This window comes from Babylonia areolata, chromosome 24 (assembly GCF_041734735.1).
Source record: "Babylonia areolata isolate BAREFJ2019XMU chromosome 24, ASM4173473v1, whole genome shotgun sequence".
Classification (NCBI taxonomy): domain Eukaryota; kingdom Metazoa; phylum Mollusca; class Gastropoda; order Neogastropoda; family Buccinidae; genus Babylonia; species Babylonia areolata.
Window position 1 is genome coordinate 23,783,091 of NC_134899.1, and position 18,351 is coordinate 23,801,441.

The 18,351-nt window shown below is 37.4% G+C and overlaps 2 protein-coding genes across 3 annotated transcripts in view; one reads left to right on the forward strand and one right to left on the reverse strand.

The window, feature by feature from the left end:
- LOC143299245 (C2 domain-containing protein 3-like) overlaps positions 1–718 on the reverse strand; it is a 50,191-nt gene extending 49,473 nt beyond the window's left edge. For both annotated transcript variants that reach the window (XM_076612458.1, XM_076612457.1), the window contains exon 1: positions 561–718. In XM_076612458.1, the coding sequence (XP_076468573.1) occupies positions 561–603 (43 nt within the window). In that variant the 5' untranslated portion in view covers positions 604–718. The remainder of the gene's footprint in view (positions 1–560) is intronic.
- Positions 719–864: 146 nt separating this feature from the next.
- LOC143298903 (protein phosphatase methylesterase 1-like) lies at positions 865–18,130 on the forward strand. The gene is made up of 16 exons (XM_076611930.1): positions 865–992; positions 1,992–2,094; positions 2,950–3,042; positions 4,994–5,051; positions 5,521–5,572; positions 6,268–6,336; positions 7,156–7,241; positions 8,198–8,288; positions 10,880–10,945; positions 12,255–12,438; positions 12,893–12,950; positions 13,443–13,508; positions 14,143–14,187; positions 15,185–15,249; positions 15,922–15,989; positions 17,223–18,130. The coding sequence occupies exons 1-16, from the start codon at positions 922–924 to the stop codon at positions 17,239–17,241; spliced, it is 1,194 nt and encodes a 397-aa protein (XP_076468045.1). The 5' UTR covers positions 865–921; the 3' UTR covers positions 17,242–18,130.
- The last annotated feature ends 221 nt before the right edge of the window (positions 18,131–18,351 follow it).

Below are 18,351 nucleotides of genomic sequence, written 5' to 3' on the forward strand. Positions count from 1 at the left end.
GCTATTGCGATATTACTGCCATAAACCAGCCAAATGAATTAATGTGTCTTGTTTACACACACACACACACACACACACACACATTCTCTACAGGTCTGCATACAAACTCATTGTCATTCACTAGTCTTCAGTGTAGTGAAGTGTTCTGAGTGTTATTTAACACTCACACAAATCAAACTCACCAGACGACACCACGAGAAACAGTCATTGTAAGCACTTACTCTCTGAATAAAGACTATAAGCGAGTGCCATTTCATGTTACTGGATCAGCGTAAAATAACACCAAAATTCAACAGTGTCAGCACTGAGTTTACACTGACAGCGCCGATGTTGACTCAAAAATAGATTTAATACGACCTTTTTTCTTCAAATTTCATAAGTAACTTGACCAGGCAGCATAATTAATAACACTAGTACACGCCATCCATGTTCGATCAGCAATTTGGCAAATCGCCTTCATAAACATGCTGGATTAATGTGTATTATAGAGAGGGGATTGTGCCAGCAAACATGCACAAACACGGTCCAAGAACTCGAGCAGACGAATTTGCAGCTCTTACCTCGTTTATTCGTTGATTTCGTGGGATTCCCTTTTTTCTTCATAATATTCGCGTCATAAACCAATCCTCAAGAGAATGCATAATGTTTCTGGGCACAAGTGTTCACAATAATCTTGAACTGAAAGGATCGTTTCTACCCAAACATTCTTCCAAACCAGTCCGCCATTCCTGGATATCAGTGTATCGTGGTTTGGTGAGATCAACACAACAAAAGAAAAATCAAATCATATATTATTTCTAAACTGCATTGTGAGTAAGTTACAGAAAATTATATATATTTATGGGCAAAATGAAAAAATAATAATCATTTATTTTTCACTGAGCCACGAGAGCAGCACGAGATCTGAACTGAGCGAAAAAGATGTCTGCTCTAGAGAAGGAGGTTATGAAGAAGAAGTTCGGGTTGCCTCCAGTGCCTTCACTTGGACCTGGGTAATTCAGTTTACAATAATTGTTGCAAAGAAGAGCAGTCAGAATGAGCATGTTGTGTGTGTTTGCGAGCTAAGTAAAGTATAGCAATTACCTGCATTCCCGAAGTTTCATTTTGAGCTGTCGCTGCATTCCTATATGAAAATAATTTCAACAGCTCAGATCAGCTGATTTGGAGCCCTAACATGCGTCCCATTGTTGTGTTTTTTGCTGTTGTTTTTTGTTTGTCTGCTTTTCAGCTTCTGTTCTGTGAATGCGTTTTTGTAACTTTGAAATGCAGCAGCAACGATATTTTAATGCGCGCGCGCGCACACACACACATACACACACACCTACACACACACACGTACACACAAAGTGTCCATGCACATACGCGCGCGCACACACACACACACACACACACATAAAGTGTGTGCACCCACACACACACACACAAAGTGTGTGCACCCACACACACACACACATATAAAGTGCACACACACACACGCATACATACAAACATACAAATTATTTTCCAACATTGGAATGTATGACATTGAAAGAGGCTTCATAACAGGCTAATAATGGAAGAAATTACACTTCATGCCATCAGAGCTGCCTGTGAACCTTCAGTCTCAAGCTCAGTCAGTGTTAACTCCTTACCCACCAGCCACAGCCAGGATTAGAACTTCATATTGATTCAAACTAAAGGATTCTTGATGCTCCAGCTACTCAGTTGCTATACATGTCTTTGTTGTTTGTTGGGTTTTTTGTTGTTGTTTTTTGTTTGTTGGTTTTGTTTGTTTGGTGTTTTTTTTGTCTTTTTTGTTTGCTGATTTTGTTGTTTCATGTGTTTGTTGATTTTGTTGTTGTTGTTGTCATTGCAGTATTGTTTTATTTCTTTTCTTGTTTTGGAGGATTTGTGCAGGTATTTACTGACTTGGTACTGGTTATCACCAGCATAAAACTATTAAAAGAAACCTGGACCTGGATTTGTTAACTGTTCAGTTTGTGTTTGACCAGGGCATCTGGGCGGAAGAATTTTGTGCGGAAAAGGGACTACTCCCCTGTGTACTGGGACCACTACTTCCAGCAAATGCACGATGTTAAAACTGGAGAAAGCAATGTATCCTTGAGTTAACACGCATAATGTGGGTATATATAGATATATATAGTTATATAGACTTATAGAGGAGTATATAGAGAGAGATGTGTGTGTGTGTGTGTGTTTATATTCATATGGGTTTTTTTATGATGAATATTTTTATATTCATGTGGGTTTTTTTGTATGGGTATATATTTCCCCCCCTCTCTCTCTCTCTCTCTCTCTCTCTTCTCTCTCTCTCTCTCTCTCTCTCTTGTGATATAAATATTTGTGCCGTATGCGGCCACTATCTTGTGATGTTAATAGTTTGAATGAGCAGACCAGCTGTTTAGGCCAGTCAGTACATGCCTGTTATAAATGTGTGTAATCTGCATTTTTTTTTTTCCTGAAAACATGTTAAGCTAACAGATGTATCATTACAAATTACAATACAATGCAGTACAATACAGTCCAATGCAAACACAGTGCAATGCAATGCAGTACGATCTTTATTAATCCAATTAAAAATTATGTGTGCATTTAGAGGCTTATCACTCATATCAGTCTCTTATCTCGCAGTCACGTCTGACAAACATTATGAACAACAGAACATGACAAAGGTTGGACTTGACATATTTGAACTGAAATAAAACATGAAAGTAAAAAAAGACAGCTGCTTGATTTACGTCTTTTTAAAGTTTTTTACTATTCAATGGATCCATAACAGTTGGAGACTTTTTGCCATCCAAGAAGGGGGAAAACTTGAAAATCAACATGAGAAAATACTAGATTATGTGTATAATTTTTGGTGTTTGTCAGTGTTGAGTAAACTTTTTTTTCAAGAAGTAACTGTAGTGCTAGTGGGTTTCATTTGTTATATTTCTTGACTCAGCACAGGTATTTCGTGTGTATGAGTGTGGAACAGAAGGTCCAGTCTTACTGTTTCTGCATGGGGGTGGCTTCTCTGCTTTGTCATGGTCTCTCCTCTGCGTAAGTCATTTATAGATCTTTGGCTGATTGGTAGTGGTTTGCAATTTCATCATCTTTCTTTTTCTTCTTTTTTTTTTTTTTTTTTTTGTGCACTGTGTTAATGTCTGTGGTTGTGAAGATTTTTATGCACAATATGACTTTATTAACAGCTATATGTAACAGGGTGAAATTGTAATCTTTGCCCAGCTTAGAGAGAGAGAGAGAGTGTGTGTGTGTGTGTGCATGTTCATGTCCCTGTGAGCAGTTAGAATGATTCATGCTTTAGTGTGATTACTTCATGTGCAAAAATATTCATGTTGGATGGATGTACTGTATCTTTGTATCTTTTTTTTTTCACATAGTGATTTCTACCTTTTCTTGGAGAACCTATAGCTCTAATTTCATCAGATCTGAGTTAGCTAGAAAGGGAAAAGGCAACAGCATCGTGTGTGGACCTATTTTATACTTTAAGGTAAACATTTCTAGCATTGAGAAATAGAACCCAAAATGTTAATACTATTGATTTTTTATTTCCTTATTCATACTGTTTTGTGAGAATTTAGAGGTAATGCATTTGAACAGATTTGTAATGGAGTATTTCAAATAATTGAGTTAAATCTTGAATGAAATGCAACCTCAGCTCATGTATAGAAGTTTCTGGAATTTATATTTATCTTTAACTAGAAAATAGACGGTTTCGAGTTGACACTCCAAATAGGTGACAGTAATTGTTCAGTTTTATTCATGGGATGTTTTAGTCTTTTGGCTTACTCATTTGGAACAAGTTTTGGATTGTTGTGAGTGAGTGAATGAACTTTGATAGATGTATGTGTACGTTTGCTTATGAGGACTGTTGTTTTGTCCACAGAGTATTTTTCTTCTTGTATGAGTACCTCAAGTCCCTTGCCCTTTATTTTAACCACTCACTTTCCTGTTTCCTTCCTCATGTTTTGACATGTTCCCTGTTTCTGATTAAATTATAAGACTTGAAAATAACCAGAAGACTGGACTGATGTGGTGAGAACCCTTTCCAACCGGTCACATATTATATGTTTATTCATTCATTGTTCATTGCTTTTAATTTTTATATGGAGTACTAGCGCTCAGTTTTGGACTTTGTGGTGCTACTGCTTTTTTTTTGCTTTTTTTTTCCATTGCCTTAGTCTGCATGCCTCCTGCTCTTATAGTGGGCAGAAAAAATACTTTGCCCCTGGTTTACATTAGTTCAGTCATCTTTCCTGATTGGCTGTTTCACTTTATGACTGTAGATTTGTTACATGCAATACACTGCAAACATTCAAAGGTCAGTTGGGAAAATGAATTTCAGTATACACGTTCACACACACACACACACACACACACTTAATCACTTTGCCTTTCACATTTCTCTGAGCATGCCCAAATCTTTCTGTTCCTTACCAATTAGTACTTCTGAGAGGCATCCAAACAAATTGAAAAAAAACAACCACCAAATGGCAAAAATGACAAAGCTTCAATTGTATTGATTTATTTAATGAAATTATAGAAGATGGCTGTAATCTAAGACCATGCCCAAACTATTATCATTATAGAATAAAATGTGATAATTGAATTGATGGTTGTTGTTTTTATTGCTACTTATTTTGCAGTTATGAATACACACACATGAGGGGATGTTAATTTGTTATGTAATGATAATACAGTGATAGTCATGGTAATAATCGCCTTGGAAGAAGGATTTTCTTTATTACAGCCAGCAGACTAATCAGTTCATTGTACCACCATAATTTCATCATAGGTACATACTGACAGGCCAAGTATTATTTCTGCCGAAAACAACTGTGGCAAGAAGTCAGACATTCATTCCAGTTGTGTTTTGTGTGTGTGTGTGTGTGTGTTCTTTTATGTTTGTTGTAAGCTGATTATTATTATATTATTGTTCCTGCTCTTCTTGTTGTCCTCGTTGATTATTGTAAATTTGATATTGTTTCAGGCCAGGTTGTCCAGTCTTGTGACCTGCAGATGTATCGCCATTGATCTGAGAGGCCACGGTAAGCTGTGAAAAGTAAAGTGAAGTGTAGATAACAAAACTATGCTCAGTAGTCAAATTAAAGCCTGTAAGTGGGATGCAGCTGTCAACACTGTACAAAGATTGTTAGTGATTTGAAATGAAGGTATAAACCATTATTTTACTTCTTCAGATATTTAATGACTCTTTTACCTCCCCTTGTCCCCTTGTTGCCCTCTTTTTCACACACATACATTCACTCTCAATCAACTGATACACTTACTTTTTTTATACATGTCATTTTATGACTTAACTGATTCAGTCAAAGGTAGTATACAAGTCTGTATTGGGTTTGTGGTTTGTTTTGTTTTTTTGTTTTGTTTTTTTTGTTTTTTTTTTTTTTGGTTTTTTTTCTTTTTTCTTTCTTTGTTCTTCTGCTTAAAGTTACCTGGGCTATTTGTTGTTTTTTGGATTGTTTTTTTATTGATTGTTCTTTGTGCTTCTGTTTTCAGGAGACACAGTGACTTCTGATGAAACTAATCTGTCTGCTGAACGACTTTCTAGGTATTTTTCTGTTCCTTTTGTCTGGCACTGAAACATCTGCATGTTCAGTAATTAGAGCATTATGCTTCAAGCAAACAAAATAGACATAAGCAATTTCATATATCTCAGGCAATATGAAGATGCATTTTTTGTGCAGTGACGTAACAGTTACTGCATTGCAGATTAAGAGAAGTGTGTTTTCAGTGATCTTACGAAAAATAATGTGTGAAGTAAATGGTACAATATTTAACGTATGCATGTCTGATGCGTAATGTACAATATAGTTGTGATGCAGCATGAAGACATGATAAAGAGTGTTGATATGATCAAATAAAATAACAGATATGCTGAATATGTTCAGTTTTAACTGCTTTTGTAAGGTGCAAGCGAAAAATAAAGAAGCTTTTTAATTTTATGAGCAAATGGAAACATAAATTTGTTGCATGTTTTACAGTGAAAGATGTGCGGTGCAGAACAATTAAACTAATTTAAAGCATAGTTGAATAATTCCCACCACAACATCCCACCAGTCAGAACAACCAGATCCTTTTATCAATATAAAGATCAGTTATCCCAGTAATTGTCATTGTAAAGTGTTTGTTTGGGGGTTTTTTTTTGTTGTTGTTGTTTTTTTGTTTTGTTTTTTGTTTTTTTTGTTGTTTTTTTTGCTTTTGTTTTTTTCTTTCCTCATGTTGACGTTGTGAGATATGTTCCAGTGACGTGAAAGAAGTGATGGAGGCTTTATATGGAGAGGACTTCCCACCTGTTATCCTCATCGGCCACAGGTTCTGTTTTTCTGATGCTAGTGCCCAGCATCACCTTTAATGAATTTTATCATTTGTATATTTGTGATTGTGATGATCACTACTCCGATAGATGATTCCATCCTGAAAACAATCAAATGATTATCTGTAAACCAGTGTGCCATTTAAGGATGATGATTGAGTGTATAAAAACACGAAAGACAGCAGCAGCAAGACAAAACCACTAGATCAGATGATAAGTACTTTATCAAGAGAGAAAAAAATCAGATTATGCTGCCCATGCTCAGAGATTTTTGGATGATTATGATCATGTGTAAAAGAAAATAAAATGACTTATTTTTCAATTGGAGATTTTAAAAGTTGAAAAAAATATGTATGTAGCAATGTAAAACTGACAGCTGTGTTTTATCCAAAGCATGTTTTTCTTTGCAATTTTAAGATCAGTTCTCATGACAAAGATTAAAATGTGAGCTTTTACTTTAGTAATTTTATACAATTCATGCCATAATATGAAGATTTAAATATTACATATTACAGTCCTCATCACATTTAAATATGAAATGTGTTTACATGCACACTGATGAAAGTTTTGTGACTGTCATTGTGCTTCTATCTAAGAGTCCTGCAGTTAGGTTGCAAAACAAACAAACAAATTCCTGTACATGCTAATGAGAGAGTGATTGTTTGGGTATTAGTGTTTGTTTTGTAACTGTGTTGATTGTGTTATGGATTGTCAGTGTACATGTTCATGGAGATCATTGGCGTAGCTATGTTGATGGATGTATTGATTGTTGGTATATGTATTAGTGTATAACAATAATGCTGATGGTTGTGTTACAGTATGGGGGGCGCCATTGCAGTCCATGTGGCATCACAGGGCTTCATTCCCACCATCATAGGTCTTTGCGTCATTGACGTTGTGGAAGGTGCAAACTGTGTTTTGTCTCTCCATTTGTCTTTGTTAATGCTTTAATATCACTTCTGCTGCAGGTATGGAATATAAATCTGATGTTAATTTATTACAAGTACCATATGATGACCCACTGGTAAGACTCCAGCAGGAGTCTGATTCCTGTCCTACGCAAACTGCAAGTCCACCCAAACTGTGAAATCGAAGTAGCCGTGGCTAGTATCCTCCCTTAATATATTACCTCCCTTCTCTTACAAATGCAGCACCTTCTTTTCCAACACCCATCTTCCTCTCCTGCTACCTGTGCATCCAAGTGGCTGGGTTTTTTTCCCCTCATTTCTCTGTTGTTCCATGTTGTCATGACTTCCTACAGGACACATAATTATATCACTCATTCAGGCAGTAGGAGTTCATTTTTTGTGTCACGTTTTGTTAAGGTATGTAATTTAAATCTGATATTGAAGTCATGCAAAGTGATCGCTGATGACAAGTTACTGTTTAAAGAATGAAATGTTTTGAATGGATGTTTGCATGGATAAGAGCGTAGACAGTTACTGTAATATTTAACCTTCAGTTTTCAGGCATCAGACAGAAGACACACAAAAATAGTTAGATAAGAATACTGAGATTGTACTGAGAATGGTACGTATAAATAACATTAAAGAGATTAGACTAGAAAATACGTGATCAAAATATATCAGTAGATATTATTGGAATATATGTGTTTGGGAAAATCTGTACACACATTAAAGTTGATAGACAAACCAGGGCTGACCATGTTTGGAGGGCTGGGAATGAGCAGCATTGGAGTAATGCTGCTGAAATGGTGCAGATTATGGGGCAGGAGCAACAACAACAACAAAAAAGATACCACTTGTGTAAAATTGGATGACGAGTCTGTAGGGATGCATACATATGTTGAGAGATCATATTATAGAACCTGAAAACTGATGAAAGAAATGGTGTGGGCAGGCACAGCAATGGAAGCCCTGAGCAGCATGCAGACCTTCCTCAAGTCTCGCCCTAAGTCTTTCAAGTCTCTGGACCAGGCCATTGAGTGGTGGTAAAGTATGAGCTTGTTTGGACAGATCACTTTGTGTGTGTGTATGTGTGTGTGTGTGTGTGCACTCTTTGAGTAGACACTTTCATGATTCACATAAAACTCTTGTGATATGATTTGTGTTAGACTCACTTCAGAAATATGAAAAGTGGTTTGCACAGAAACTGGTATTTTTTTTGCTAGTCACTCGATAATTTTGAAATTTATTGTTTGATTTTTGTTGTTGCCACCCAGAAATTATCACAGAAACACACATTAAGTAAACTAATTTTTAATTACACATACTTAACTGTGACCCACTAGTGCAGACTCCGGCAGGGGTCTGACATTCCTGTCCTGTGCAAACTACTATCCGCCTATTCAGAGAAAACGAAAGTAGCTACGGTCGATAACCTCCCGGAAGTAGGTAACCTCCCCTTTGCCCCCCTGACTAGCGCCCTCTTTTTCCGGCAGCCATCATGACTCCTGTTCCTGTGCTCTTCATACGGCTAAGTTTTTTTGTATTTTCTAATCTATTTTGCCTATGGTGTATTTTGAAAGTTTTTTTGTATTTTCTAATCTATTTTGCCTATGATGTATTTTGAAATTGCAACCTGTGCTGAACATTAACGTTTTGGCATCAAGTAATGTGCAAAACAGGTGTTATGCATACAGAAGACATGATATAATCATAATACATGTCAAGTTATTACATTGTGGTCAAAAAGATTAGTGTTCTGTGAAGTGGTATGGGTAGTATGAAACTGACCTGAGAAATTAACTTTCATCATTAGCAGCTTAGTCTTTCATGAAGGACTATGTCTCTCAGACTAGAAGTCAAATTGCACTGGGACTTAGTGCTGTAGCCTTGAGGGCTAACTAGCCTTTGGGATCCGTCCTAATGGTGAGTCCAAAGGCCCTCTTGATCGAAGGACTGGGGATGCAGCTTGGGCAAAACACTCTCTACTATAAATTGTATAATCAGATTCCAGCCCAAATAGTCAAATACGAAAAAACTTAGCCCTATGAAGAGCACAGGAACAGGAGTCATGATGGCTGCCGGAAAAAGAGGGCGCTAGCTAGCGGGACAAAGGGGAGGTTACCTACTTCCGGGGGGTTATCGGCTGTAGTTGCTTTCGTTTTCTCCACATAGGCGGATAGTAGTTTGCACAGGACAGGAATGTCAGACCCCTGCCGGAGTCTGCACTAGTTGGGTCACGGTAAGTATGTTATTTAAACATAATTTTAGATAGAAAATTTCCTTTCCATGTGATTGTGCATTTCAAGAAAATTAAGTCCTTTATTTAACAACAACAAAAAAAAAAGTAGCCTGCATCTCCAGCAAAAGTATAAAGAATATATTTATTCCAGTAGTAACTTATCCACTGGCCTCAGAATAATGGATAAAATAAAACTTTTGTTTTGGGAGATTTTTCCCTCCACAATCTTAATATATTCACATATGTAGGATGCATGTGTTTCTATATTTTTTTTGATATATTTCCAATCTCCCTTCAGAATTTATTTTTAAGTTACCTTGTAAAATAAATCATTTTCTGACCAAAATAATCAAGTGTAAATTTGATTCCAGTAGTAACTTATCCACTGGCCTCAGAATAATGGATAAAATAAAACTTTTGTTTAATTACACATACTTAACCGTGACCCAACTAGTGCAGACTCCGGCAGGGGTCTGACATTCCTGTCCTGTGCAAACTACTATCCGCCTATGCGGAGAAAACGAAAGTACTACAGCCGATAACCTCCCGGAAGTAGGTAACCTCCACTTGTTTTGGGAGATTTTTCCCTCCAGAATCTTAATATATTCACATGTGTAGGATGCATGTGTTTCTATATTTTTTTGATATATTTCCAGTCTCCCTTCAGAATTTATTTTTAAGTTACCTTGTAAAATACATCATTTTCTGACCAAAATGGCCTGACTAAGCGCGTTGGGCTACGCTGCTGGTCAGGCATCTGCTTGGCAGATGTGGTGTAGCATATATGGATTTGTCTGAATGCAGTGACGCCTCCTTGAGTTACTGAAACTGAAACTGACCAAAATAATCAAGTCTTATTTGATGTGTTTGTGTTATCATTAGAGCCAGATGATAAGACTCAATTATCTTACAGTAAACAGAAGAATGTTTTCTAGAGTTTTATCCAGAAACAGAGTAAATAAACTGACAAATCGTGCCTGGCTGAATGAATTTCCTCACCTCAGGAGTTACATACATAGATCTTTTTTCCTTCTGTTTTTTGTTGTTGTTGTTGTTATTTTTCGGAAAAGTACTTTTTACCAGTACTCAGAAATACACTAATTTTTGTTTTGTTTTTTAGCAGAAAGCTTATCAATTTTATGTATCTGAATGTTGTTTTTGCGTCTTTTAATTTTCAAACTTTTGACACACTAGAAACATGAAAAAATTCTGAAATTTCCCGATGCAAATTAACAAAAAACCTTTGTATATATTCTGTTCAATTCATGTTGTGCAGAGGGCCATATTTTGTATACAGAAATTGTCACCGATATGATGACACAAAACAAAAACTTGTCAAAAAACAAGACAGTAACACGTGCATTCTCTTTGATGCACTTGCTGGTGTGCTTGCAGTGTACGGAGTGGACAAGTCAGGAACCTGGAATCTGCTCGGGTGTCCATGGTGGGCCAGGTCAAAAGGTAGTTGCACAGTTCTTGGCTTTCTTTGTGTTGTAATTATGTGACTAAAGTTATTTGTTTTTGGTTTTTGTTGTTTGTTTTTTTATTGAATTAATCAAGAACATTATTTCAACCACACCACCGTGGTGAGGTTGTTAGTGTCTCAAACTGGTCACTGGAAAGACTGAAGTCCCAGCAGAGATGGTGGTTGGTTGTGTTTTTTTTCAGCCTATGGTTGGCTTCTGTGCGAAATTGAGTGTACTGTGGGCTCAAATGTGCAAACTGGAACCACACAGTGAAGGATCATCGACTTCACAGATGCATTTTCATGAATGTTTTTCAAATTCTATATAAATACAGAAAAAATTGTCCCATATTCTGTTGTCCTTCATGCCCCACTTCTGTGGTGACCCCAGTTTTGATCCCCCTCTATATCCATGCTTGGGATGAGTTCCAAAATAATATTGAAAGTCTCATTTTCTTTTTCTTTTTCTTTTTTTATAAAGCAAAAAGGTTTTCAGTGGGAGGATATAAATCAGGTAAGGTTTATGATATGCAATAACATGCAGAGGTTTCTGATGTTACAGCAATTTTTTCTGAGCAGACCTACAAGACACAAAAAGAGTTAAAAATGATTGATTCTCTTAAAAAGAGAGGAAATAGAAGTAAAGAGACATGACAAATCAGGATACCTGATTTGGTTTTTTTTGAGTCATCAGTTTTTGTTGATGATTTTAAATGACACAAGATTAAAAAAATATTTCATTATCTTTAAAAAGAGAAATTATGACCATGTTTGCCAATTAATGGGTGTCATACATTATATAAAACAAATGAAAGAAAAAGAAAAGCACAGACATCACATCCCTAAAACAGACCAGTATTTACACTTTCAAGAAAAAAAAGTACATATGTGTCAACCTGTTGCTTCTAGAAACATACCTTTATCATCTGATTTTTGTGAATTTTTCTTCTTATTTTGAATTTGCCTCCTGATTGCCACAACCTTTCACCACTCAGTTCCATAGACCTGTTCACAGATTATAGCTATTTTTGTCCTCTGCTTGTCATGGTCATTCTAGTTCACCAATTTATTTTGGTTGCATTACATTAGCGTCACCAAGCTTATTGATTAACATGACTTTTGTGATGGTTTGACCTTGACTTATAACTTCCTTTGCCTCACTAGTTGTCAGGACCTTTCACTATGATTGCATTCACCATATTAACTGTCAGTGACTGTTTTGCCAACAAGCCGTGAGCATGCTCACCAACCAGTCATGGTGGTAAGACTGCATTCTGAAATTGATGATCCTGCTTACCCTGACAGATTGGACACCAATGAAACAGCCACCAGTGAGCTAGAGAAGGACCACACCCATGAGCAGAATGATGACACCATAATGGAAGAGGAAGAGGAGGAGGGGGGTAGTCAAAGGAATGATGATAACAAGGACACCAAAAGATCTCCTGCTTCCACCCATCACTCCCCAGACCCCTTTAAAACACCACAGGTAAAGGTTGTTTTTTTTGTTTGTTTTTTTTTTTGCCTGGTTGAGATTTTCTTTGCTTTGTGTTTTATTGTTGGGTGCTTTTATTTACTGTGTTTTATTTAATTGTTCTTTGAACTGTTGGAAAGTGAATGGATGGTGCTGATCCATGTGACTTAACAGGCAAGAGTTTCAATTCAAATGTAACCAGCACAAAGATATATTCTGGGACATACAGTTCCCTCTGTTTTTATGTCATTTAACCAAAAGAATCCAGAACAGGAAGTGATTAGGTCAGAACCCTCTGGATGTTTAGCAGGTTTTCAAAAAATCTTTTTACCATTTACAAGAACCGTATGTACTCCTCACAAATGCAGTGCAATATATGTGTTAATTTGCAATTTAGTTGGAAAAAAAATCAGTATTTTATGTTTAAATGGGTGCCATGTTGTTGTTTTTTGTTATGTTTGTGAATCAGGAAACTCACAGCTACACCTGGAGGATAAACCTGACAAAAACCGAACAGTATTGGCCTGGTAAGTCTTGTCCATTGTCTCCTTGCTCACTGTAGAGGAGGGAGGAGGGAAACCTGTATCATGTTTTGATATCAATACAGTTTGGTGTGGGTGTATTCTCATTGGCCCTAACTCTCAACACTTGGTGTCACAACTGTATTTAGCACTGGCCTGAAAGTATGCTTTCATTGAGAGTCTGTGATTCACTTCCCCCAAAAAACCTTGCAGACTAGCTCAGGTGGAAATCTCCCTTAAAAGAATGGTAACTAGGTATCAGTCACCACCCAGACCAGTAGTGTCAGTCAGCACAGTGGAATTGATGTTTGTAAATAACATACTAAATGCAAATTTTCAGAAAAACCAGAGGACCTCCCCCTCCCCCCACATGCCCCCCTGCCCACCCACCCCCACTCCCCCTCCCCCTATCTCCCCCACCCCCCACTCCATCCCCCCTCCCAAAAAAAGAAAAAAAGTGAATCATACATGAAAAACCAGTGACTGGTTTGGTTGCAGGCTGGTTTCAAGGCCTTTCCCAGAAGTTCCTGTCATGTGACGTCCCTAAGATGCTTCTTCTGGCTGGTAAGTTGTCAGTAATACTCCGGAATATGTAAAGAAATGGTGTATCTTCAATGTCAAGCTACTTTCTAAACCAAATTTATTAGAAAAAGGAAGATAGTGACATCTCTGTTTTATTTTCTTCCTTTGGTTTAGTGTACAGTGAAATGCCTGAACCTGAATGCCAGCTGTTTGGAAAAACAAAAACAAAACAAAAAAGGTTATAGTGGTGCCTCTTAATTTGATGTTTAGTGAAGTTCTTTAAACTCAGTTCCAAAATCAAGAAAATTACACATTATCAGTACACTATTTAAGAGACAGTAATTCCAGTGATGCGGAAGAAACATAAGTCATTGGGCTGTCTTATATCCTGCAGACTGTCTATTATTCTCCCAATGATCATATGGAAAGTGATAGTGATATTGTAGATAATAACTTGCACAGCTTATTGTCTGTTAAAAATGGGTGGAGCATTATGTCTCTCATTTACTTTAAGATATGGTTACAAATACCAATGCTCAAGAAGTAGGCAGATTCTGCTTTTATCTGTTCTCAGTTCTTTTTGCTAGACCGTGACTTGCAATGACGGCTTTCTGATCTGTAAGAGGGAGTGTGTGTGTTAAATATGTGTTAAAATATATCAAGATGTGCTTTGCAGGTGTAGACAGACTGGACAAAGATCTGACCATTGGACAGATGCAAGGTGAGCAAGCACAAGAGATGGCTGGTTGTGTGCCTCAAACTGGTTTGTGTATAATTGTGCAGTATGCATATATATGCTTGAATCAATGTACATGTTTGTGAAAGTTTTAATGAGCAGAATAGAGGTAATCATTGTTCAAACTGAAAAATGTAATTCAGGATTTGAACATTTCTTTACTCTGATAATGATTTTTTTTTTAAATAGAAGATATTTGGGAGGCATGATTGAATGTAAAATTTATTTCCAAAATGAAAAAGATAAGCACAGATTGTTGTTTTATCTGAAACTTCTTTATTTTTTATCTGTATCACTGTTTGGGGTATTTATACTATATGTTTTGACCATCTTCAGTGTGATTTTATTTTATTTTGCAATTATTTTATATAGCAAAGGCCGTGATATGTGTGCGTGTGATGTTTAGTGATGTTTCTCTGGGGTTCTTGTCGGGCTTAATTGGATGAGACGAAGTTGGCAGTCAAAATGTTCAAGTTTGAATCACATGACACAAAGTATCAAGCGTATTGTCGGATAGGTCCCCTCCATACACCCCCCCCCCCCCTCCCCATCCCCCCAAACCCTCCAGTACATCCTTGGATCCTGAGATGGTAGTCCCAGCTGGTCGTATCATCTGTGGTGGGTGTCAACATTTAACCCAAATGCAACTAACTCCTCTGACATGCCACACAGGACAGAGTGTAGTAACTTGAAGATGAGGTTCAGACAATCCATTGTTTTCATTCCTCCAGTTTTTCAGTACTATCTTGCCATGTCTCAACTGGACGGGATGTGCGTGTGTGCATGTGCATACTGTTTAAGTTAATGGATCCTGTGCCATCAGATTTTCTTCTTCAGCTGCCTGGTTCAAGAAAATGTTCAGTGTACAGTGTTTTGAGCTCCAGTTCAGTTTTGGAGGTGGGCAGTATATAGATATTTCCCCATTTAATTATTATTTTTATTTCTAGGAGTTGATATAAACATACGTGGATGGGTGTTTCAGGCAAATTCCAGATGCAGGTCCTGCCTCAGTGTGGTCATGCTGTGCATGAAGATGTTCCTGATAAGGTCAGCAAGGCTTATCAGTTGTCACTGTCTGCTTTTTCTTTCTGTTTTGGTCTCTTTCCCCGCTCTCTTTCTCTCACATATGCATGCACACACATTCACAAATATGCATGTGCGTACACGCACACGCACGCACGCGTATATGACACAAGTAAATACAGTCATAAGCATTATTGTAAGAATATGATTTTTAACTTTCTTCATTATGTTGACCAGTCTTCACCATGGTATATTCAAGTTTGTCTTATTTTTTATGCCTTTCTCAGATAGCTGCATATTCTGCATCTTCGGTACATCCTTTGAAACAGTAGATTCTGTCATGAAAGTTCCTGGCATCCTTTCCTTTTTTTGTGCACTATGGTTTCTGTGATGAATCTGTGATGAAAAGTCTTTTTCCTACTTTGAACAACAGTTATTTTTTTCAATGTTCCTTTGTTTTTCAGTGTATGGGTGTCTTTTCTCAGTTGTCATTTTCCTTTGGTTCTTTTATATCTCTTTTTTTTTCTTTTTTCTTTTTTTTCCGTCTTCATTAAGAGTTCTGTAGAGGATTCGGATACCATATTTTGCAACAGTAATTGCATACCACAGGTGTATTAGTCACGTGTGACTTGTTGATATCTTGTTCAGTACCTGACTTAGATGATGTATAACAGCAGTGAGTTCTGTGTCTGGCAGGTTGCAGATGTACTGGCAACATTCATGGTACGGCACAGAGTGGCAGAGGCCACCTGCAATTTTCATCGGTAAGTTCTCACACTTCAGGTTAGTTGAGAGCTGTTTGCCTAGTCAGGAGCTTGTTTTGTTTTGCTTTTTCACCCCTCCTCTTTTTTTCTTTTTTCTTTTTTTTTTTTAAACAGATATTTGTTGTTGTTTTTTTACTGGAGACTTCCCTCCTTCCCCCATGCTTTACACAGAAGGGCTGAAAACTAGTTTAATGTGGCTGCTAACTCAGGTGGCTCAAGGGAAGTTGGCCAAGTTTACAGTTTCTTCATGGATTTCACGGGCATCTGCAGTTACCAAGCACATTTGTTATATGATAAAGATTACAGCAGTTATTTGATTAAGTAAGAATTTAGAAACACACACAGTGAAGATTTCATTTAATTCTTGAGTTTCAAATGTTCAGAGTACTGTAAAATTCGGTCTGTTGAGAGCACTGGTATATAAGCCACACCCACAATATTTTGAAAAAAATTGAACTTCATACACACATAAGCTGCACTGGCTTATAATCCATGCTTATGACCGGTACCGGAACACATACCGATACTACAGAAAAGCTGTCAGTGCTGTAGGTCATGAAATAAACACACACGGAAACAACACAAAGAAAAGCAGGCAAAAATACTGTTTGTGCCACAAAAAAAAAAAAATAAACACAACGAAAACAAGATCCATAATTTAGGGATATTCACATTTATTCAGTGTCGTTCTGCTCACTGAATCCACTGAAATATTCATCTTCAGCGTCCGAGTTGAAGAGAACCAGCACAGCTTCCTCCGCCATCTTGTCACTTTCACTTGATGAATATGAACGCAAGGTGGAGGTCGCTGCTGTTTCATCGCTTGCACTGTTATTTGCTAGGTTGATAGCCTTCAACTTGAAGGCTGCATCATAGGCATTACATTGCATTTTCGGCATGATGAGGGTGTGCGCTTGAGCAGAGTAGAACTGAATGCTAAGTCTGAAGACTTTAATGTGTGCGGATTTGATTTTTAAAACTTGAACAGTTAGCACACTAACCTGAAGCTCATCCAAAAATTCATGGACAGAAATCATGATTTTGGTGAGTTGAAGGGCACCTAAGAATAGACGAGAACGTGACACTCCCGGGATCGTTAAAATCTTCAAATAAGCCACATCATTGTATAAGCCACAGAAGTTGAAGCTGGGAGAAAAAGTTGCGGCTTACAGACCGAACTTTATAGTATGTATATCACTCTTTACTCCAGTTTCTCTGCTGTGATTCTTGCAGGACCTTCCCTGCTTGCTGAGGAAGAAAGGCCCAAACAGCCTGATGTGATCATCAAGCCAGTCTCCTGTCCACTGCTTCCACTTTGGGGAGACTGCCAGCAAGAGGTGTGTCTACGATGCAAGAGACTGAAGAGTCCATCCTACGAAGCTTTCACTCATTGTTGCCATGAATAGTGAATCAGAAGCAAAAACAGAACCAGTGGTGTGATCTCATTCCAGTCACACCCATAAATCTGTGTGCAGCCTGTTCATTCATACTGATGTATACACTAGATTCAGCAAATTTTACTGGATGTTTTGTTCATCATACTGCTATGGAATCTTGTGTAGTATTTTTCTGTATTTATCATGTCATAAAATGATTGGTACTTACTTTGCTATCCAGAATCATCAGTGTTTTGGCAGGTTTACAGTCCTGAGATGACGTCCTGAGGTCAGCTGGCCTATAAGGGACAGGATTTGGTTTGATTCCTCTGTGTTGTTGAATGCTCATAACACCCATTGAAAGCAGCTTGTGGATGATTGAGAAGAGAATAAAGAAAACATCAAAATTGCCATTGTTTATTTGGACTGTACGATTTCTATGTCTTATAAGCCAGGTTTGGATAGAAATTGAGAACTTAAGAAATTTATGTCATCTGGCATTCTGTCATTGGTTTATTTACTGTCCTTGTAGGTTTAGACTGTGAGATTGTATGTATGCATGTGTGTGTGTGTGTGTGTACACATATTAAATGTGTGCAGTTGGTATTCATATTATATACCAACTGCTTGGTCATGATTGCATTGTGTGTGCATGCACTACATATGCTTGTGTGTGTGTTTTCATGCAGTCATAAGCATTTGTGTTTTTCTGCATGAAAAGTGTAGATGCTGTATAAATGAAATAAATTTAACTTGTTGAAAACAGTCGGGTGTTTCTCTCAGTGTGTTGAAAGGTGTGTTCCATAAAGTTGAAAAAAGACCAGCAGAAAATGTTGGGAATACAAAGAAAGTACCATCAGGTGACATCATCACCTGACAGAGCTAATGAGGAAAGACTGACATTTGTGCAGTGTAATCTTGTAGGTTTGTTTGTTTGGTGTTGGTTTTTTTGTGTGTGTGTGCAGTTTTTTTTGGTGGTGGTGGTG

Coding starts and splice junctions, on each gene's coding strand:
- LOC143298903 (XM_076611930.1), top strand. CDS start 922: ATGTCTGCTCTAGAGAAGGAGGTTATGAAGAAGAAGTTCGGGTTGCCT. Junction 993..1,991: donor GTGCCTTCACTTGGACCTGG/GTAATTCAGTTT, acceptor GTGTTTGACCAG/GGCATCTGGGCGGAAGAATT. Junction 5,052..5,520: donor CATTGATCTGAGAGGCCACG/GTAAGCTGTGAA, acceptor TTCTGTTTTCAG/GAGACACAGTGACTTCTGAT.